General features: G+C 51.1%; 1 protein-coding gene and 1 pseudogene across 2 annotated transcripts; one reads left to right on the plus strand and one right to left on the minus strand.

The window, feature by feature from the left end:
- Positions 1–498: 498 nt before the first annotated feature.
- On the minus strand, positions 499–21,350 carry LOC121444555 (archaemetzincin-1). Of its 2 annotated transcripts, none has more exons than XM_041646387.1 (7): positions 21,066–21,350; positions 15,609–16,129; positions 13,289–13,456; positions 9,304–9,432; positions 8,760–8,929; positions 3,233–3,409; positions 499–1,887 (listed from the first exon to the last, which is right to left on the minus strand). In XM_041646387.1, the coding sequence occupies exons 2-7, from the start codon at positions 15,910–15,912 to the stop codon at positions 1,330–1,332; spliced, it is 1,506 nt and encodes a 501-aa protein (XP_041502321.1). In that variant the 5' UTR covers positions 15,913–16,129; positions 21,066–21,350; the 3' UTR covers positions 499–1,329. The 2 variants fall into 2 exon arrangements, with proteins under 2 accessions (XP_041502321.1, XP_041502328.1); XM_041646394.1 differs by lacking the exon at positions 21,066–21,350 and adding an exon at positions 19,280–19,378.
- Positions 3,541–5,539, plus strand: LOC121445861 (annotated as a pseudogene).
- Positions 21,351–23,001: the final 1,651 nt, after the last annotated feature.

The following is a 23,001-nucleotide window of genomic DNA, read 5'->3' on the forward strand; positions in this document are numbered from 1 at the left end:
CGGGAACTGTGGACCCTAACAAACCTTCCCTCTTTTAGAGATCCAACACAGCCATTCACCTACAAGATGCACATGCTCCCCTTGACTCGCCAAGACCCCCATGCTCCTTCCTCCCTGGACAATGGGGACAGTGAGACTGGCATTGTTAGCCAGCTGGGACACTGGAGAACAATGAAGTTCACTTCAGGAAAACTCTGTGTGTGTGTGTGTGTGTGTGTGTGTGTGTGTGTGTGTGTGTGTGTCAGAGCTTCAACAATACAAGACACAGCCGGGCGGTGGTGGCGCACGTCTTTAATCCCAGCACTCGGGAGGCAGAGGCAGGCGGATCTCTGTGAGTTCGAGACCAGCCTGGTCTACAAGAGCTAGTTTCAGGACAGGCTCCAAAACCACAGAGAAACCCTGTCTCGAAAAACCAAAAAAAAAAAAAAAAAAAAAAAAAAAAAAAAAAAAAACAATACAAGACACAGAAACAAAGGAGAAAAACACAGCTGTAGATTAATAATTTTAACACTGTTCTTCCATCAGGAGTTTATAGACTGCGACAGGAAAAATGCCATCAAAGACAGAAGGGCAAGCCCCCACCACCACACTGGCCTAACTGGTAGCAACAGTACAAGCAGCAGCCTCAGGGTTGGAGAAAGGATCTCTCTGCCTTCCATGTCCAACCCCATGAACCTGTTCATAGTCACCCCATCACCCCACTTCTGTCCGGAGAAATGGTCAACCTGACAGGGTACAGATTTCTCCAGGAGCTCCACAAAGACCTGAGCCAGCCTTGAGGAGCAGAAAGCACCCCATATGAGTGACATGAGGCTGCCAAGACACAGTGCTGGAGAGATAGAGGGCTCAGACATTAAAGGTGTGCACTGTACTTGCAGAGGGCCTGAGTTCAATTCAAGCTCCCACATAGGCTCACAACTTCCTGTAATGGCAACCAGGGATTCTGGCGCCCTCTTCTGGCCTCTGAGGGCAGCTGCACTCGTGTGCACAGACACACAGTGACAGAAACACACATAGCTACGAAATCCATGCCCCAGGGTAGTCCAGAGCTCCAGCTATGATTAATTTGACAGACCAAAGCCCCCTCCTGTAGGTAGGAAGCAAGCATGTGGCTACCTCCTGCCTCTCGGCCATGGCTGCAGGCCCCATAACATGGGGACCCTGTGGTCAAGCACCCAAGGAGCATTTCCTCAGCTTCTGGGGACATTTCTTTTAATCCTAAAGATACCAGAGTACCCTCAGTCACTGGGCAGGCATGGTTGATTGGTATCTTCAGGAAAAAAATCCCAGGAACTGACTTCACTGTTTCAGATGGTCCCTCTCGTTGCATTAATTTTCCGCCCCCCAGTGGCAGTGGGAAGAACTGGCCTTGGCAAGTCTTCGAGAGCTCAGCCGCAGCCTCAGGGAAAAGAACTTGTCCCCCAGGACCCTGCGCAGCCCCACATTATCCTTGGCACAGGGCAGGTGCTGCCTGGTGACGGGGAGCTGCCCTGTGAACATCTCCCACCGGCCTAGGGCGTCCACAGCTGCATCGACCTGGATCAACTCCTCTTCAGCCACTTCCCTCTCCAGGGCCTGGATGCATGCATCCAGCCACCGTCCATACTCCTCAATGGCCTCCACGGGGCCCCCTAGTTTCAGCAACACTTCTGAGGCCACCAGAGAGCTCAGCCCATCCTCAGACCCTGGTTCGGGCCCATCGGGGAAGGCATGACTCCACGCGTCAGGGGTGACAGGCTCTGATGGGCTGGTCACAGGCTCTGTGTCACTCTCACAGCCCACGCCTGAGTCAGCACTGAAGGGCAGGGTTTCCTCTGACACAGATGGTTCCCCAGTCTCTTGTCCAGACCACATCTCCACTGTCACTCGGGTCCAAGTCTGGAGTCTCTGTGGGTAGAGACATAAACTGAGGTTGCTGGTTAGCCAGGGAGCTGCTGGGGATCATCCCAGGGCCAACAGGAGGCTGGAACCACAAGGGCTCTTGAGCTGGGCCTATCTGACGACTGGAGTCCAGCCCACAGCCACGCTGGACCTCCCCAGCTCCCAGAATGCACCTTTCACAGGCACTCAGGAAGCTAGCGGCGAACCAACCATTGCTCAGAGATAAATTACATGAAGATTATAGTCAATCTGAACTTCGTGTGTCTGTGCAAGTGTTTCTGTGTTTATGTGTGTGCGCAGATGTGGGGGGGTGGGGGAGGCACACACGTGCATGTGAAGGCCAGAGGTCAGCACCGAGCACCCTCTTTTGGCACCTTGTGGCTTGAGACAGGCTCTCACTGTACCTAGAGCTCTCCACAGTTAGACAGGCTAGGCCGCGAGCTTCAGGGGTCCATCGTCTCTGCCTCCCCAGCACTAGAGTTGCTAATGCATGCCACCACACCCAACTTTTTTGGTGAGGGAGGGAAGGTTCCAAGATGAGCTTCCTCTGTGTAGCTCTAGCTATCCTGGAACTCACTTTGTAGACCAGGCTGGCCTCAAGCTCACAGAGATTCACCTGCCTCAGCCTCCTGAGTGCTGGCATTAAAGACATGCACCATCACACCCAAGCTAAGTCAATCTTTATAAAAATTAAAAAAGAGAAAAACTTGAGGGGAGGGAGGCTTCCGAGTAAGCTGAGCCTAGGTGCTGAATACAGCCAGTTATTACACAGACAGAAATATCTCCTCCCTGCACTGAAAACTTTACCTTGATTTTAACCAAAGGTAGACTTGGGAAAAAAAAAAAAACCGCCTTTGATCTCGGAACCCTGAGCCAAGTGTCCTAGTTTGCAAACAAGCCTTTTCACAGGGATGGGAGGGGGAGGCTTATAGCAATACTACATGCTGACAGCAGAGGGCAGCATCCCCACACCAGCTCAGCCAAAAGGGCATCTTTGACTTGGCTGCCCTTCTGGACACCAGCTTGGTGCGCTTCCCCTTTCTCCCAGGGGCTGCACTGCGTCTGGGTACAGAATCCCCAGTATCCACCAAGGATCAAGGAAGGGGAAAGAGGACATGGGGAAGATGTGGGGAAGAGGGCTCTCATCTGAGCTCTGTAAGTACAGAGCTTCTTGGGGGACCATCTGCACTTGCCCTCCTCCACCCCCTGCAGCCTGATGTCATCTGCCAGCAAGACCCACAGCCCCCTGCCTGGGAGTGATGGTGCATTCATGTCCCCCAAACACATCCAGGTTTTGCACCCTGCCCTGTCCCACTGCCTCTGGGTGACCGCCCTCGCCCTACACACTCACCTTGTACCTCTCCAGGAGCCTGAAGCCCAGGAGGTGTTGCAGTTTCCGCAGGCAGATGGGACAGAGATCCAGGGGACGCCTTATGGCCTCATCCAGGCTAAGTGCCCCTTGCAGGAGGCAGCGGAGCCAACGACAGCTCCCTAGGCCCAGGAGGTGGCACAGCTCATGGCAGGTAACCTGAGAGGAAATGACACCACGACCTTGCCTCACAGTCTCAGCACCCTGGAACCCCCACCCAGGCACCCCTGAGCCAGCTTGACCACCCCTAGATGTCCAGCACCTTGGGTAATGAAGATTCCCTGGGCAGGATGCCCACTGCCCTCGCAGCATCCTACTTAATGGCTCTAAGAAGCACACAGCTTGAGGAGGCTTTGAAGCCGGCCAGCCCAGGGACCAGCCCAGGGACCAGCCCAGGACCCTGTAGGTTCCTGGCTGTGTGGCCTTTAACACTCGGGCGGTCTTGCAACCTTGGTTTACTCACTCTGGAAAGTGAGGGACTGTTGTGGAATATTATTTTAAGATGTTTTACATTTGTCTATGCTGTGGAACATTTGTCTTAAGGATGCAAAGATGTGTTGCGTTCTTTTATGTTGTGTTTGTTTAACTCTGTGAAGCCGTGTTACTTTGTCTGATTGGCCCAGTAAAGAGCTGAACAGCTGGGCAGAGCGACAGCTTCGAAACAAGCCCGGAGTGAAACGGAGCAAGGGAAAGCTGCACGGTACAGCTTGCAGCTCTAGGAGCGGCAAACTGGACGGTGGAATCGACTGGATAAATGTCATGAAGAAATGATGAGCACGACAGAGAGTTATCACCAAGAGAAGCATGCCTGTCACAGAGAAGCTGAACTCAAGAGTCGGGTGTTAGAATGTGAAGCACGGAAACTCCAGCAGAAAATGCCGCTGGAGCAGTAAGAAACACAACGGCACGGAAGCCACAGGCAGGAAGTCAGTGACCTGAAAAGTAACTTAGAAAAACTGAAAGTGGAATTAGATGAAGCCAGGTTAAGCGAGAAGTTGCTGAAGCAGAAGCTGGACCATCAGGAGGAAGTTCTCGCTCACAAATAAATCAGAAGAGCTCCGGCTAATGACTGAGCGGCGCATGCTCAGTAGCATGTCCTCGGAGGCGTTGGCTCTTCGGACTGAGCTAACTGAAAAGGAAGGAGTGAAGACGGCTCCCAAGGAAGGGGCGAACGAAATGGGCGTTGGTGGCGCATGCTTTTAACCCCAGCACTCAGGAGGCAGAGGCAGGCGGATCTCTGTGAATTCGAGACCAGCGTGGTCTAAAAGCAAGTTCCAGGGCAGTTTCCAAAGCTACAACAGAGAAACCCTATCTTGACAAAACGTGTGTGTGTGTGTGTGTGTGTGTGTGTGTGTGTGTGTGTGTGTGTGTGTGTGTAAGAACTGCAGTACACACAAGAGGAACTAGAATGTTTTGATGCTTCCTTAATGTCCCAGATAGACCGGCTTTAAGAAAAAGGAGCGAGAGAAGGAAGCGGGGTCCTCCCATAGCCTCAGAGAAAGCTCACAGAGAAACTCAAGATCTTCAGGAGCAGCTGGGCCGCACACTTCAGCTCAGCTCAGCAAAAGTCAAATATCAGTCACTGAAGTAGCCAAATACATTCACCAGAGAGCAGAAGGACAAAATGAAGTTCCAAGCCTTCCCGCTTCTGAGGATGAGGGGATCGCAAACCGAATCTGAGCAGCAGGAACGGCTGTTTGCCATGTTGGAACAGAACGATGAAATAATAAAACACCTTCAGGTAAAATCAGCAATCTGGAGAAATCTCAGAATTTACATGGAAGTACGGAATCGAAGCCTTCCACGTCTGCCCACCCTTGTGCTGGAGAAGACAGCACCTATTATATTTACTTCAGTTAAAGCTTGATAAATGAGAAACGAAGGCCCAAAGGGCGCACTGCCCATACAGGGTTATTGTTTGAGAGCCAGCAGGCCCTAGGTACTGGGCGGAAACAGTTCGCAAATGAAAGACGCCAGAGGCTTTCAGGAAGTGCGATATAAAAGTGAGAGCTAAATTAGATGAATTAAAGCCGAAGTCGAAGAGAAAATTGAAATACCTGTATTCAAAAAGAGGCGTGAGGCGCTGCCGCTGGATATATCCACGCCAGAAGAAACACTCGCTGCCAGCGCCATCGGGGAAGAAGTTTCAAGACTGCCCCTTCAGGGAGAGGAGAAAGAGCCCTGCCTGGCATGGTAACACTGCAGTGGGGACAGCCAGTCTCTCTCCCCGCAGGAGCCCGCATCTGGCTGTGTTACTGCGCCTGTCTAAAACACCCGATCAATACAGCGCTGGACAGTCAAGAGTGCAGGAAAGGGTAGGTGGGGCTGGCAGGCAGAGAGAATGCATAGGAGGAGGAGCAAGATCAAGGAGAGGAGGACAACCACCCAGGCACCCAGCCACTGAGGAAGAAGAAAGAACAGGAAAAAAAGCCCAGAGGCAAAAGGCAAATGGCATAATTGAGGAAAAGCTGGCTAGAAATAAGCCGAGCTAAGGCTGGGCATTCATAAGAAAGAATTCGTTTCTGAGTCATTTCTATGAGAGCTGAGTGGTGGGCCTCCAAAAGAGTAAAAGAATTAAAAAAAAAAATAACATTTTGGCGTACAACATAAGGCTCAAATTTCACGGCTCTTTTTAAAGTTCCTGCCTTGCCAGGCGGAAGTGACACACGCCTTTAATCCTAGCATTCGGGAGGCAAAGGCAGATGGATCTCCGTGAGTTCGAAGCCAGCTTGGTCTACAAAGTGAGTTCTAGGACAGCCAGAGAAACCCTATCTTGGGGAAAAACAAAAACAAAAAAACAAACAAAGCCACAGCAGGCAAGCATCAAGTTCCTCCAGCTAGGAAGGTTGACGGCAGCTCCAGAAACACAGCTCGCACTGGGCACAAGCTTGATGCTTGACTTGCAGGACCAGAGAAGCAGGAGAAGCCAGCGGAGGTCCACACCGCTGATCAGTTTAAAGGCTCGGGAGGTCAAAGGCTAAATGATGTGTAATGAAAGAGGCTCAGACTGAAAACCCTGACAACAGGTCCCAGCATGTCTTACAATCTGCGTGGGCTTAAGAAAAGAAAATGGGTATAGACAGCCATAGAATAAAAATAATAAAGTCTTTAAAGAGACAGTCAAAGAGAAAAGCCACATAAAGATGTATGCTCTTGTGTGGACTTGGAATTTTTTGATTGCTGATAAGCACAGGCCAGCTGCTAAGAGACATGGGATTGAAAGGAACTTTTGAAATAAACTAGCCTACATATTTTAGGAATGCCTTAACTTTAAAATGAAAGTCAAAAAATGTATTTGTCAAATGGAAATAAAAAAATGATTGGAAGAGAGGTTTGGCTTTTGTTTCCATAGGAAATAGGGTGCTGTGGATTCCTTCCAGGTTAATATGGCTTTGTCAGGGAAGACCTCCTGAATCTTGACAGATGACATATATCAACAAAGGTTACTACTGGTCATCCCAGGACTTGGCCAGTATCTCAGATTTTCTCATAAGCCCTAAAGATGCCTTCCACCAGCAGACAACAGGAAGCAGTTTGGTGAACACAACACCCAGATTCCCAAAAGGGGTATGGGAGGCTTTTGGTTATTTGGTGGGTTATGGATGTTTACCATTTAGGGAAATATAGTATATTGATGCAAATTTAAAGTTATTTTTGTTACACTGTATGTATGTTCCTACTCTTGTTTAAATTATTGTACCTATGCAGTTCACTTAAAACTATAAAGTTCTAGTTTTTGAAAGCTATTATAAACTATTTGGAATGATCAAGAAACACAGGTTAGCAGTTAGTTATTTATAACAATCAACTTTGTAGATATGTTAGGCATGTTTTCTAGATCTTACAGATATATTTTAGATAAATAAATGGTCTTCAAACACTTCAAAGACATATAGAATATGACATTTAAAATGTTTTGTTAACTTAGGGCTATTCATGACGAGACACATCTGCTCCTGGCAGCACCAATTTACTGTATTTTTTAAAAAGATTTATTTATTTATGTATACAGCGTTCTGTCTGCCTCTTTGCCTACAGACCAGAAGAGGGCACCAGATCTCATTACAGATGGTTGTGAGCCACTATATGGTTGCTGGGAATTGAACTCCAGACCTCTGAAAAAACAGCCAGTGCTCCTAACCGCTGAGCCATTTCTCCAGCCCCAACAAAATTACTTTATAAAAGGACGATGGGCATCGAAGAAACTCCAGAAGAGTTTGCTTTCACTGTGGCAAGATTAGCCATTTGGGCAAGAAACTGATTTTTGGCTTGACTGCTTGACTATGTGCTGTGCAGACTGGACACGCACAACCCACAGGAAAGTGACTGCTGAACCTTGCCAAAAACAAGGCAGGACAGTCCTTCATATTTCCAGCTTCACTGAAAAGTCTGTCAGGTACTCTAGGCCTGTAGGCTGAAGACAGATGCCTCAGTGTTGCGGAGGAACTCTGGGTGACTGTCAGATGTCTCTGTCGTTTCTCAAGTCTTGGAAGCTGCTTGCAATGCACTTCCTGTTTACTCAGGTAATATTTATATTCTACTGGGGCCTTGGATGGAATTGAAGACTAGATAGTTATAGTTGCAGTTTTCTTTAATTATGAAAGAAAGTAAATTAGGTATAAAACTTTGGAGTCAGTTAGATGGTGGTGGCGCACATCTTTAATGCCAGCACTTGGGAGGCAGAGGCAGGTCTGTGAGTTCAAGGTCAGCCTGGTCTACAAGAGCTAGTTCAAGGACAGGCTCCAAAGCTAAAGAGAAACCCTGTCTCAAAAAAACAAACAAACAAAAACAAAAAAACTTTGGAGTCACTAAGATGGGATGGATAGTGGAGTGTTTTCTCTGAATTTGCTAAATGCAAATGGACCAAATATTGTAAATTCTTGATAACTATTTTTATTGAATATAAAAACATGTATTTTACTATGTTAAAGTCAAAACCTTTAATTTTTATTCAGAGAAAAAAGGGGAAATATCGTGGAATATTATTTTAATGTGTTACTTTTTTCTGCTGCTTTGTTAACAATGCAAAGACATGTTACATATGTTTCATTAAATAAAATTAACCTGGGGTCAGGAGGCTGAGTCAGCAACTAGCTGGCAGGAAGTGGTAGGGAGGAACCATATGTATATCTGTGGTTCTAAAGTGGGAGCTGAACAGAAGGATGCCTGGCTTTTGGGAGACATGAACAAGAAGAAGAGGTTAGCTGCTTGCTATTCAGCCTCTCTGAGCAAGCAGAATTTCACCTCAACCTCTGGATTCTGAGTTCTATAGAGGGATAGAGATCTAGACAAAGTTCCCCTTAGTAGTCATGTGATAGACCCGAATTCCCACCTGGCTGGCTGGCTGCTGGTACTGTGGGGTTGAAGACAGCATTTGCTTAAGGGGCAGCTGCTGTATTTAATGAACAACGACAGGGGCCATCCTCCTTTTAGCACTGACTGTGCCGGGGCTCGTGTCTCTGATCCGCCCTGTCCCACGTCCCATGCCGCCCCCCAACCCCGTGCTCACCTTACAGCACTGAACCATGCCCAGAGCACTGAAGCATATGGTCCGGCCTCCCTCGTGTGGCAGTGTCTCAGGGCCATCTGCAGCTGCCTCCAGCAGAGCTGGGTCAGGAACACTGGGCCCGGCCTGCAGAAACTCCCCAGAGAATCGAGCGAAGCTGCACACACCCACTTCTGGGGAGAGGCCGAAAGAAGAGACAGCCATGACTCAAGGGACCCAGGGCAGAACCATCCCAGCATTCCCTGAAGCCAGGACAGCTTGACAAGAAACTCATCCTCCAGTCCTGCCCTGTGCAGTCAACTCTGGGGACCAGCCCCTCGCCCAGGCCCAGTGAGAACATAGCCTTGAGTTGGTGCACACACACCACCCTGAGGGGGTGGAAACATGTTCACCATGCCCAGCACTGGTTCACCATGCCCGGCACTGGTACACCATGCCCAGCACTGGTTCACCATGCCCGGCACTGGTACACCATGCCCAGCACCGGAGCACCTTGGGAACACACCACTCTGCCTCCTGAGTAACAGTTGCTAAGGCCTCCACTCACCATGCCCCGGAAGGAACCTGCCAAAGGTGAAGGTCCAGGCATCATGGGGGTACAAATCAGCCAGCGTGAGACCCAACACGCACAGTGCGTCCCCTGGCTTGTTGTTCTTCAAGAAGGACAGGATGCCATCTGCAGGAAGAAGGCTGGGGTCAGGGTGGGCAGAAGAACCTCCCATCTGTCTCTTGGTCTGGGACCAACCCTCTCAAAGCTGGATACTGACAAGCTACATCCTGGGGAGACCCAGAACCCAGACCAGAGATATGACAGCTGAGAACCATGGGCCCAACCTGAAAGACAGGCCAGGGATCCCCAGTGCCAGTCACTTCCTGGGTCCCTGTCTCCTGGGTCATAAGAGTTGATGTGGACAGAGTCCCTGTAGAGAGGCTGAAAGGACAGTGGAGCTGGGGACATGGCCCAGTAACGTGATTTCCTCATCTCAGTAAAGTGTCTGATCCCCAGAACCCATGTAAGAAGTCCCAGTGACTTGTGATCCCAGCACTGGGGAGGCAGAGACGGGTGGGTCCCTGGGGTTCACTGGCCAGCCAGCCTGGCCAAATCAGTGCCTCCCATGGCAGTGAGGCACCTGTCTCAAAAAAAAACAAAAACAAAAACCAGGTTTTCGGTAAGTGAAGACCTAACCAAGACTGACCTCTACACACACACACACACACACACACACACACACACACACACGCATGCACGCACTTACAGACACACACACACACACACACACACACACACACAGGAAACAAGAACCCAGCAGGGAACAGGCAGCTGAACAGTTACCCCAAAAAGCCCACATCCAGGTCCCTAGGCCCTTGGAACAAGTTACCTAAAACAGCAAGAGTGACCTGCGCTTGTAATTACAGTGTTAGGAGGACAATGGCTCTGCATTGGCCAGAGAGTCCAAGTCAGAGCAAGGTGTCTGAGCCACCAAGGGCTGCAGGAGGGAGACCCAGGTGGCCAGTGAGGCCCAGAAAAGTCAAGAGAGTGACGGCAAAGGGGGAGAGGAACAGACACTAGACAGAGAAGAGCTGCCCCAGTAAGTCTGCTGTGGATGGGCAGAGAAGTCGATGGGGCTGGGAGCACCTCCATGAAGATCAATATGAAGACCAACTCAAGACAGGGAGACTGGTGCACTGGGGTCTGGGAGCCATTGCTAAAGAGGCATATAGGGGAGCCCCTCCACGGTCTTTACGCAGGAGGCAAGCAGACCTCTGTGAGCCAGGCCAGCCAGGGCTACATAGTGAGACCATGTTTCAAAGCTAAATTAAATAAGGTCTCTAAGCTATTAAAAAGAAGTAAACTGATTTTAACAGAATATTTGATGTAACTAAAACTATCTTACAAATATTTTTTCAGTGTCTTTTGGGCCCTGCATGTGCTACATAAATACTCTACCACTGAACCACATCCTAGCCCCTTACTGGGGGATTCTAGACAGGTGCTCTACCACTGAGCCACACCCCAGCCCCTCACTGGGGGATTTTAGGCAGGGGCTCTACCACTGAGCCACACCCCAGCCTCTCACTGGGGGATTCTAGGCAGGTGCTCTACCACTGAGCCACACCCCAGCCCCTCACTGGTGGATTCTAGGCAGATGCTCTACCACTGAGCCACACCCCAGCCCCTCACTGGGGAATTCTAGGCAGGGGCTCTACCACTGAGCCACACCCCATCCCCTCACTGGGGATTCTAGGCAGGGGCTCTACCACTGAGCCACACCCCAGCCCCTCACTGGGGGATTCTAGGCAGGGGCTCTACCACTGAGCCACACCCCAGCCCCTCACTGGGGGATTCTAGGCAGGGGCTCTACCACTGAGCCACACCCCAGCCCCTCACTGGGGGATTCTAGGCAGGGGCTCTACCACTGAGCCACACCCCAGCCCCTCACTGGGGGATTCTAGGCAGGGGCTCTACCACTGAGCCACACCCCAGCCCCTCACTGGGGGATTCTAGGCAGGGGCTCTACCACTGAGTCACACCCCAGCCCTCTTTTTACTTATTTAAAACAGGTTCTTAGTATGCTCTAAAGTCACTCTGTAGCCCAGGCAAACCTAAAACTTTAAATCCTCCTGCCATAGCCCTGCACTATGCCCTCAGCTGACTTCAATGAACTTTTCCTAAGCCCAACACCTGCTAAGAAAGCAGGGCCAAGAGAAGCCCAGCCCACAGTGCAGTGAATCTGGGCTGCTCCTTAGGCAGGAAACAGACCCCAGAGATGCTGTTCTCTGTCTGCTGCCATTAGGTTCCACACCCAGCACAGGATGCAGACTGCCCCCAAGGGTCACAGAACAGCCCAGAAAAGAATTTATGTCATACATGGGCAGTCAGGGTGAAGGAAACTATCCCAGGACATAGATGCTCCCAGGAATGCTTTCCAAAAAAAGTGTCCAACTGCCAATCAAAGCTTGTAAGTCTCCAGGCACTACCGTGTGCACCTTTAATCTCAGCATTCAAGAAGTTGAGGCAGGAGGATCACAAGGTGAAAGCCAGCCTGGACTACCGAACTGTCTTTAAAATCCACAAAGGTGTGGGGAGGGGTGGAGGATTGATTCAGTCCCAGCACCTCGTGGAGTCTCACAGCATCCTGTAACTCCACTTCCAGGAGTTTCTGACTGGCTAGTGAGCAGCAGGTATCCGCTTGTCTCTGCCTCCCCAGTGCTGGGATTACAGTCACAAGTGACCACGCCTGACTTATTTATATAATTAAGACTTTAAAAGATTTAGTTGCTTTTTTTTATGTGTTTGCCAGGACATGTGTATGCACACCATGTGCATGTGTGGTACCTGTCGAGGTCAGAAGCAGGCATTAGATCCCCCTGGACCTGGTCTTACAGATGGTTCTGAGTCACTGGTGGGTGCTGGGAACTGAACCGGCGTCCTTGTCAAAAAGCAGCCAGAGCCCCTGGCCTCTGGCACCTGCATGCATGTGATCCACATAAACTCACACAAGCATAGACATATGCACATATGTAAAAATTATTATTCCTAAAAGTACTTTAAAAAGCACTGGCTGGGTTGGAGAGATGGCTCAGTGGTTAAGAGCTCTGGCTGCTCTTCCAAAGGTCCTGAGTTCAATTCCCAGCAACCACATGGTGGCTCACAACCATCTGTAATGAGATTTGATGTCCTCTTCTGGCCTGCAGGGATACATGCAGGCAGAGCTCTGTATACATAATAAATTTAAAAATTTTTTAAAAATTAAAAAAAATAAAAAGCACTGGCTGCTTTTTGACAAGGACGCCGGTTCAGTTCCCAGCACCCACCAGTGACTCAGAACCATCTGTAAGACCAGGTCCAGGGGGATCTAATGCCTGCTTCTGACCTCGACAGGTACCACACATGCACATGGTGTGCATACACATGTCCTGGCAAACACATAAAAAAAAGCAACTAAATCTTTTAAAGTCTTAATTATATAAATAAGTCAGGCGTGGTCACTTGTGACTGTAATCCCAGCACTGGGGAGGCAGAGACAAGCGGATACCTGCTGCTCACTAGCCAGTCAGAAAACAAAGTAGGGATGGAGAGATGGCTCAGCAGTTAGGAGCACTGGTTGCTCTTCCAAAAGTCCTGAGTTCAATTCCCAGCACCGATGTGGCAGCTCACAACTGTCTGTAACTTCCGGTCCAAGGGATCTGGCAGCCTCACACAGACATACATGCAGGCAAAAGACCAATGCACACAAAGATAAAAATAAATCTTAAAAAAATAACCAAACAAAGTGGACAACTCCTGAGGAACGATATCTAAGATTGTCCTCTGGCTTACACACACATGTATCAAACACACACATACACACACACACACACACACACACACACGCACGCACCTGCATGCACACACACACACACACACACACACACAAAAACAAAAAACAAAATCAAACACATTCCTTCCCTCTCCAGGGCTCCTTCCTTCCAGATGACTCTATTGCTGCACAGTGGTACCCCAGGCAGCCCCCCACACCCTTCTAGCCCACCTGTGTGGAGCTGGAACCCATCAGCGTCCTGACTAGGTCTTGAGGAGCAGTGAATGGAGGCGGCGGCCACTGAGGGCAGGCACTTGACTCGAAGGCCCAGGAAGAAAGCCTCCGCACAGCTTTGAAGGTGGTCCAGCAGGGGGCATCCCGCCAGCCCCCCACTCAGATCTAGGTGAACAGAAACACATCAGCCTGCTGAGACCTCTGGCCCAGTGAGCATCACTCATGTGAAGAAGGCCAGTTTCCTGACAGGAAAGGGATCACAGCCCTATGTGATAACACAGGGTGGGCGACGGTATCTAAGCTGACCGAAGAGGGCAACTGGCATAGCTAGAAGCTGACAGGTCCCAGGCCAAGAGAAAGGCAGCCTGGCTAGGGCAAAGGGGCACTAGCTGACAGTGATGTCCAGGGCATCTGGAGCTGGGGACAGCCACTGGAAGGGGGGGGGAGGTATAAGGTCACTGTATGCTACTTGAACAGGGCACAGATCTCAGATGGAAACAAGGAGTGAGTGACTGCAGGGTCCCAACACTGTTAGAAATGCATGTTTCAGAGGCCAGGGATGTGACTCAGAAGGTAGAATGCTGACTAAGCATGCACAAGGCTCTGGATTTCATCCCCACCGCTGCACACACAGGGCAATGGTGGTACACATCTGCAATCCCAGCACCCAGCACAATCAGGAGGTGGGGCAGGAGGGGCAGGAGTTTAAGGTCATAATGAGTTCAGGGCCAACCCAGACTAAAAGGGATGGAGAGATGGCTCAACAATCGAGAGCCCATACTGTTCTTGTAGAGGACCCAAGTCCAATCCCCAGCACCCACGATGGGCAGCTCACAACTGCTCATAACTTCAGCTTCAAGGGGATCAGATATCTCTGGCCTCTGAGAACACGTGTGTGCATGTACACAAATCTACACACAGACACAAATACACTTTTTAAAAAGGATGGAAAGAAAGAAGGGAGGGTGAAAGACGGGTCCTAGGTCCACCCTAGCCCTCCTACCCAGACCCAACAGATGATGTGGACAGAGGGGCTAACTCTAAAGCAAGTGTGAGCAGTCTGCAGACTGTAGGATGCTGGGAAGCAGGAACCACAGTGCAAGTGGCACTCTGGCCCAATCAGCCAGGAGGAACTGTCAGAGAACCCAGGCTGGTCACTGAGGTGCCATTCTAGGGAGCAGGGCAAAGCAGGGCATGTCAATGTTCAGAAAGTCTGTGCCCTCTGTCCTCCCTTACAAAGATAATAGTCCCTCTGCCAGCTTGTCCCTCCTCCCTCTCCAGCATCTGACTGAGCTTCTTTCTCAGCCCTAGTTGCTCTATTTTCTCTAGTGTCTGCCTGATAAGGAGACCTGGAGGATTATCTGAGGATCCCCAAGTTCCTTCCATGCCCTCTAGGAGATCATGAGGACAGTTGGATTTGCCTTCAAGTCCCATCTCATCCAGAATCCAGCTCTACCACCAAGAAGGCCAGCAACATCTCCAACCTCAGCTTTCAACCTGTGGCATGAGTAATTCTTGCCCTCAGCACCCACGGAGACCCCAAGAACCCAGCAAAGGCCCTAGGGCAGGTTAGGTTATGACCAGGTCATGGCCAGGACTGTGAGTACACCACCTAGATGACCCATACAGAATGGAGAATCCTAAAAAGGCAAGTCACTTTGCTGTGGGACAATGCTCTTGTACACTGTAGATTTGTCACTCATATTGGCTTAATAAAACACTGATTGGCCAGTAGCCAGGCAGGAAGTATAGGTAGGGCAACCAGACTAGGAGAATTCTGGGGAGAGGAAAGGCAGAGATGCAGTCATAAGCCAGACATAGAGGAAGCAAGATGAGAATGCCTCACTGAGAAAAGGTACCAAGTCACGTGGCTTAACATAGATAAAAATTATGGGTTAATTTAAGCTGTAAGAGGTAGTGAGGAATAAGTCAGAACAATAAGCCAAACAGTTTATAATTAATATAAGACTCCTATGGGACCAGGCAGGATAGAAACTTCTGCCTACACCACTTTGCCCCTCCTGAGTACCCAGCAGACCCCAAGCCATTGCCTTCAAGTCATTTCTGTCTGTAGCTGTTTCTTACTAGGGGATTCTAGGCTCTACCACTGAGCCACACCCCAGCCCCTCACTGGGGGATTCTAGGCAGGTGCTCTACCACTGAGCCACACCCCAGCCCCTCACTGGGGGATTCTAGGTAGGTGCTCTACCACTGAGCCACACCCCAGCCCCTCACTGGGGGATTCTAGGTAGGTGCTCTACCACTGAGCCACATAGCCCCTCCCAGGAGTACTGATGGCTCCAGACAGTTCTCATACCTATGGGCTGCAGGTAAATGTGTTTCCGGGCCAAGCTCTGCTTCCGGAGTTGCAGGGAAGCATGGAAGGTCTCGAAATCCTCAGGGGCCTCTGGGCGACTCAGGAGCCAGTCAAAGGCCGAGTGGATGAGCAGTGTGCTGAAGAGGGTCCGGTGAGGGTTGTAGGCCTCAGACAGGAAAAGCCTCTCCGATGGGGAGAAGGCTGAGGTGTAAAGCTGCTGCAGGGCCAGATCGCAGGAGATCAGGGCATCCTTCAGGGCCCGGGGCCCGAAGCTGAACTCCTGGGGTGGTCTGCACTGCAGCATGGTGTGTGTGTGGCCCCTAGCCACTCCTTGAGGCTCCTTTTCTGGCCCATGAATCTCCCAGGGGACAGCCACGGTCTCTTCTAGAACCTTCCCTCGGGCTGACAGAGTAGCTGCTCAGGGCTCCCAGGAGATAGATAGACTGGACTGAAAGACAGTGTGGCTCCCTTCTGCCTTGTGCTGGAATGTCTCAGCAAGGTGAGCAGAAGCCTGCGACACCCTGCAGAGGACACACAAGGCACCACGGTCATTGTTCTTGATCACACATACCTGTCTCTCAGACCACAGGCGGTTTTCTGTGAACTGGCGTCAGAACGAAGCTGTTTACCGCTAGGAGGTAGCATTCCCCTAGCCCTGTCAGAAGGGATGCACGCATGCGCGCTGGTGCGTGCACGACTGTGGAGGCCAGAGGTTGATGTCAAGTCTATCACGCTCCACCTTACTTTTGGCAAAAGAGTCTCTCACTGACTGAACCTGTAGCTTAGAAATTCAGCCAGGCTGGTGGGCTGCAGCCCACAGATATGCCAGCTCAGTTTTTCACATGGGTGTTGGGGAATCCAAACTCAGATGCCCATGCCTATGTGGCAAGTGCTCTACCCACTGAGTCAGCTCTCTGTGCCAGAACTGAGCACGGAGGCGCCCTATTTCCTGACAGAGGTCTATTTCCACAGGACCCCAACTCTGCTTTAATCCATCAGAAATGAGGGGCATGCTTATAAAGGAAGCCTCTCCCCTCAAGGCTAGGAGGGCTCCTTCAGAAAAGCCAGAGGCTGTCCCCCCTACCTTACAATCACAAAACGGCACCCTGCTCCCTCAGGGAGGCGCCCACACCCTCCCCCCAAACCATAGGCTTCTTCGTTTCAAGAGCTCTTTGTGCACCTAGGGGCTGTCCTCTGGGGAGAAAGGCAGCTGGACTTCTCCCAGGCCCTGGTTTCTAGACTATTAACAAGGCTCTAAGACACAGACCTAACAGTCAAGAGTCAGTGTGCAAGCCTGACACGGCGAATTGTAACTGGAGGCAAGCAGCTGGGTGGACAGGCAGTGGGGCTGCAAGCGGTGGGAGAGTCACTGTCGACCAGAGCCCGCCCTGGGAGTGAAGATGGGCACGTGGGTGCTGCTTGGCTCCAGCAACAGGTTGCTTTGGGATTTTTATCCGCATTTCAGAGGGGTCTGCTCAGGCGGGAACAAAGGGCAGGTGCTGCTGGCCTCCCTTCCCTGCCCCAGCACGGTCAGCTCCCAGAGGGGAGGAGGGACGCAGCCCTGGAGGCCTGCAGCTGCTAAGCACCTGACTCCTCACACGTCTCATCAACCTATTTTTGTGTCCGGATGCCAATCACACCACCTACTTAGACTCCCTGCTCTGCCCCAGACCTGCTCACACACACAACACCCAAGCCTCAGCTAGGAACTGTGCCTCTAATTACCCCTCTGGGTTGTACCTACTTTATCCTTCTTTCCTTCCTTCCTTCCTTCCTTCCTCCCTTCCTTCCTCTCTCCCTCCCTCCTTCCCTCCTTCCCTCCCTCCCTCCTTTCCTCTCTCTCTCTTTCTGTGCTAGAGACGGAACATGTGACCTAATGTAGGCTAGGTAAAACCTATCCCTGAGCCATACCCATAACCCCCTCACTTGGGAATTCTAGGCAGGTGCTCTACCACTGAGTCACACCCCAGCCCCTCACTTGGGAATTCTAGGCAGGTGCTCTACCACTGAGCCACACCCCAGCCCCTCACTGGGGGATTCTAGGCAGGTCCTCTACCACTGAGCCACACCCCAGCCCCTCACTGGGGGATTCTAGGCAGGTGCTCTACCACTGAGCCACACCCCTGATCTCAGCATCACTCTTTCTATAACTTGAAATGGTCTATATGTTATTTAATCTGGAGTAGCCCTTGAGAGTCCACCTCACGGCTTCCTGAAGAGGAGAAAAGAAGGGAGGCCATGGTCACAGACGACCTGAACCACTCTGATCAACATCTTGTCTACCTCATCTGACATTCTGAAAATTCTCAGGAACTAGATGGTGATGCACACCTTGAGTTACAGCACTCAGGGGGCAGAGGCAAGTGGATCTCTGCGTTCCAGGCCAGCTTGGTCTGCAGAGTGAGTTGCAGGACATCTAGGGCTACACAGAGAAACTTCTGTCTCAGAAAAAAGAAAAGAAAAAGAAAATCCCTTCGGATCACTTCGTGTGAGTTAGGTGTGTGTGTGTGTGTGTGTGTGTGTGTGTGTGTGTATACACATGGAGGCCAGAAGTCAATATCAGGTGTCCTCCTCAATCATGGTCCACATTATTTTTTGAGGCAGGGTCTCCCCCTTAACCTAAGGCTCACCAGTTCAGCTAGACTAGCTGTCCAGTGAGCTCTGAGGATCCTCCTGTCTCCACTCCCCACAACAGTACTCCGGTTACAGATGTGTTCTTCTGGGGGTCTAATATCCAATGAGCTATCTTCCCCGCCCAAGACCATTTTTAATACAACATTTCATCTGACCTGTATGACAAGCTTAAAGTGTGATTATCAATATTCACCTATCTTATTGCCAAATAAACTGTGGCTCAGAGAGGCAAAGCCAATTGTCTAGGGTTGCACAGCTTGCTTGAATACTGACTATCATTTAGTTCCCTCTCCTACCCATAGGGTCTTCCCTGTGAGCATGCAACTCCCCGCCTACACCACCCGTACCAGTCAGGGGCTTCACTGCTACCAAACACTCCCACTCAGGCAAAGCCGCGGGAAATGAGAAGCGTTTGTCTTCGGTGAGACAGGGTTTCACTATGTGGCCCAGGCACATCTGGATTAAGATCTCCTGCCTCAGCCAGTACATCCTGGTCTCAGCTGCATCCTCCTCAGGAGGGCTGCTCATGTACCCACACGCATGCTCAGTGCGCCTTGACGGGAGGAAGGCAAACCAGAACATCACTCCATGCGTCTGCTCCGTGGGCAGCCCACCCCTGAACCCAGGGCTTGGAGGAACAGGACACATGCCAGCTCCAGACTACACTGGATGGATGCTAAATGTCACGCCTGCAAACCCAATACTTGGGTAGCTGAGGCAGGAGGATCACCGTGAGTTTGAGGCCAGCCTAGGGCTATATAGCAAGACCCTATCTCACAAAAACAAAAAAGAAAAGCAAGACCAACAAGTAGGAACACAAATGGCATCAGAGCATGATGGGAAAAGAGGGTGGTGTTGTTGAGGACCAAAGGAACCACCTTCCAGTGGGGACGGGAAGCTGGTTTGACTGGGTCTGAGTTGGGCTCCAGAGTAAGCAAGACTCACTGTACCGTCTCATGTCTTTCTCTGGGGTCTGGTAGCCCGGATGTCTACACAGACAGCATTTCCTCTCAAACAGTCCTTGTGGCCATATTTACCTTCTGGGGTTCTTAGAAGGTGCCCATATCCTCACTCTTGGCCACTGTCTCAGGTTTTCTGTCTTGTATGTCAAGTCTTCTCAAGACCACACACTTCACATAGAGACTGAAGAGACAGGAGGAAGTGGTCCTAGCAGCCGAAAGAGCCACAGAAAAAGCTGAGGGGCCACCCCACCCCTCCCACCCATCCTGTCAGCCATGCCAAATCCTCATCAGAATAGCACGTCCAAGATGGCCCGGAGCTGTCCTCTGTGTCTGTCATGGTCTGTCGCTATCCCCTGCTAATCATCATGACAGTGGCTGTCCTTGTCCTGCAAGCCTTGAGACCTCAAAGAGCTAGCGATACTGCCTTTCAGATAGGGAAACTCATGATGGTCATGGGTCCCAGGGAGAGGCAGGAGGGCCTTCTGGTATCCAAGTCATGGACCCCCCTGCTTGGTAATGAGGTTCTAGACTGGTGGTTCTCAACCTGTGGGTTGCGACCCCCCTGGATCACATATCAGATATTGCATTACTATCCATAACAGTAGTAAAATTACCCCTCGATGCAGCAGCAAAATAGTTATGAGGAACTGTATTAAAGGGTCGCAACATGAGGAAGGTTGAGAACCACTGTCCTTGAGAAAGGCTATCTGGTGATGAGGGGACAGGTACCACCCTCTCTGAAGAAATGGCTTCTCTCCCCTGCTGCTAAACCTAGATTCACCTGTGAGGTGCCTCCTTCTCTGTCCTGTATTGCTCAAAGCCGGGGACAGCATGCATGTCCCCAGAGAGGCAGCTGAGGTGACCAAGAACAGGTCACCCAACTCCAGCACACTTATTCACCTCTCTTACTTACAGTTTTATTTTGAGACAGAGATTTATCACGTAGCTCGGGCTAGCCTCGAATTCGCAGCAATCCTCCTGCCTCAGCCTCCCAATAGCTAGAACTACAGGCTTGCCTCACCACATCCAGCAGATGCCTGCCCTTCGGACAAGAAGCACCGTCTGTTCCTTGTTTTTTCCGAGGCTACAAAAAACGCCCAGCAGCTGCAGCCCTTCGTTTACTAAGGGCCAAGTCTTCAAGGCGGCTTTAAGCAGCCCCAGGGAGAAGGAAATGCAAGACGCGTTTGGAGAGGGGAAACAGGGCTTAGACGGCTGGTGAGGACTCTCCCGCGCAGACCCCACTCTCCCTAGTGACCCCAGATCCAAAACCAGTTCCTTTCCAGGCAGTGAAAGGTTCACGTGTCTAAGCTTTCGTGCAAGTTCGGAATCTCCGGGCATCAGCTCTTTGGATTGACCGGTAGCCCTACCTTCCTGGAGCTTGGACATTACCCACATCCCTCCCAGACACAGGCTGAGGAGCAGCCCGAGTAGCAAGAGTCTTCGCCTCTCTGGGGACATCCTACAACAGTCAGCCTGTCCTTGTTGGGAAATGCCTTCCTTTGGGAGCTTTCCCATAGCCTGATCGCCCCCCATCTGAAGATGTCATGGCTGTTTGGCCTGGGGAACTGCTGGCGGGGATTTGGCACCCTGCTCCTCGGAGACCCTGCTCCTCTCTGGAACCTGAACATCAGCGCGCGTGACATGTATCAAATCCCGGTCCCTGGAGCTCACCGAAACCTCTATCCAAGTCCACCCTGTGCATCCTGCGGTCCCCGGCACAGGGACACGCCGCCACCACCCGGACGCCCCCCTGGCTTGTGCTGGTTGGAACCCCGACTCTGCAGCACCACCAGCACCCACCCCGGACATCAGGGCCCCGCCAGGTCCCGGCGCCTGGGGCTGCTCTCCGCGCGTGCCCTACCTCGCAACCGGGTGCTCTCCGGAGCTGCCCCTGAGCAGCTTGGTGTGAGACCACGGGGACCAAACCGGTCCTGGTGTGACGTCAGCAAGCGAGGCAGGGACTGAAGCTGGATCCGGTGGAAAGTGTGAGAGGAGGGCAGTAGGAAACGGTGCCACACCCTCCCCAGTGGCGCTCAGACTTCTGATGTCTTGTCTGCTCCGGAGCACGTGGGCCACTGACACTCCCAGCAACTGTGTGCTTCGGAGCTCTTCTCAGAGCCTGAGGAGAAGGTGGCACAGCCCAGGCCAGCCTAGGACACCAGAGTAAAAGACAACCGGTGTGTGTGTGGGGGGGGGGGGGGGGGGGGGTGCGGGGAGGACGTCCTAAAACTGACACTGAGGCAGAGGGATTGAAGGCTCCAAGCCAATCTGGGCTACATATAGTGAGAAGCTGTCTCAAGCCAAAACCAAACAAACACACAAGAAAAGAAAAAAAGAAAAGAAAAAGCCCCAAATAAGCTGGGCGGTGGTGGCGCACGCCTGTAATCCCAGCACTCGGGAGGCAGAGGCAGGCGGATTTCTGTGAGTTCGAGACCAGCCTGGTCTACAGAGCTAGTTCCAGGACAGGCTCCAAAACCACAGAGAAACCTTGTCTCGAAAAAACCAAAAAAAAAAAAAAAAAAAAAAAAAAAAAAAAAAAAGAATGCCTGCCTGTCTACAAGGTTCTAGGTTTGAAGCACGGCACAGCATAAATCACATGTAGCAGTGCATGCCTGTAACTCCTATAACTATGTAATCAAAGATGACCTCCAACTCTGACCCTCCTGCCTCTACCTCCCGAGTCCTCCCTAGGGTTGCAAGGTACACCATCACACCCATGAGTCCTCCCTAGGGTTGCAGGGTACACCATCACACCCATGAGTCCTCCCTAGGGTTGCAGGGTACACCATCACACACATGGGTCCTCCCTAGGGTTGCAAGGTCCACCATCACATCAGGGCTAGGGACTGAACCCAGGACTGGGTTGCATGCTTGATGAGTACTCTACCAACTGAGCCACATCTCTAGCCCCAGAGAGTATTCTGAGTGCTTCCAGAACATTCTTACCACGGTCACCTATGAGCCTGTTCCCATCTTTCTGATGGAAAAACTGAGTGGCAAGCAGGAAAATTGATGGTGCTACAGACTGGAAACCCACTAAGGGTTTCCCAACCTAATCAACCTAATGCTCTTTTTTTTTTTAAGATTTATTTATTTATTATGTATACAGTTCTCAGTATTCTGTCTGCATGTATGCCTGCAGGCCAGAAGAGGGCGCCAGATCTCATTACAGATGACTGTGAGCCACCATGTGGTTGCTGGGAATTGAACTCAGGACCTCTGGAAGAGCAGTCAGTGCTCTTAACCTCTGAGCCATCTCTCCAGCCCCCCTAATGCTCTTTTTTATTCCTCTTCTAGAACATTCTCTCTCCCCTCAAAAGAAAAAATACACTGCTCTAATAGGGACCCCAGGAGGCTGCCTCAACTTCCCATGGCACCTGTTACCCCCAGGTGGATGCTAAATCAGGGTTTTGTCCTGTCCCTCTTGCTGTATCTGAAACCCATGATCTGGACCCCAAAACAGGGCCTGGCAGAGAGCAGGCATTTGATACATAGTAGCCAAGGGCAAAGACACATAACCGGACAAATAAATATCTTAAGCTGGTATAGACCGTTCACTGGTAGCCACGTGAGACTGTTTAGTCACTGACAAACACTTTCAATGCAGCCAGGACGGGGAGTCAGATACAGAAACCTCTGTGGGAACCAAGCGCCCCCAATCCCGGGACCAGAGGACAAGGGGCAACAACTACAACCACGTTGGGGCCACATTGGTCCTGGGTACTTCTCTGAGACCAGCCATCTAAGCTGTCCCTAGGGATGTCTTCAAGAAGCCCCAGAGCTGCCGGTTATGGGTG

Source organism: Microtus oregoni, unplaced genomic scaffold, assembly GCF_018167655.1.
Source record: "Microtus oregoni isolate MIOR12 unplaced genomic scaffold, Mior012 000003F_ref0000135, whole genome shotgun sequence".
NCBI lineage: Eukaryota > Metazoa > Chordata > Mammalia > Rodentia > Cricetidae > Microtus > Microtus oregoni.

Coding starts and splice junctions, on each gene's coding strand:
- LOC121444555 (XM_041646387.1), bottom strand. CDS start 15,912: ATGCTGCAGTGCAGACCACCCCAGGAGTTCAGCTTCGGGCCCCGGGCC. Junction 13,457..15,608: donor CATTTACCTGCAGCCCATAG/GTATGAGAACTG, acceptor CTGTTCACCTAG/ATCTGAGTGGGGGGCTGGCG. Junction 8,930..9,303: donor CAGGTTCCTTCCGGGGCATG/GTGAGTGGAGGC, acceptor GCCTCTCCCCAG/AAGTGGGTGTGTGCAGCTTC.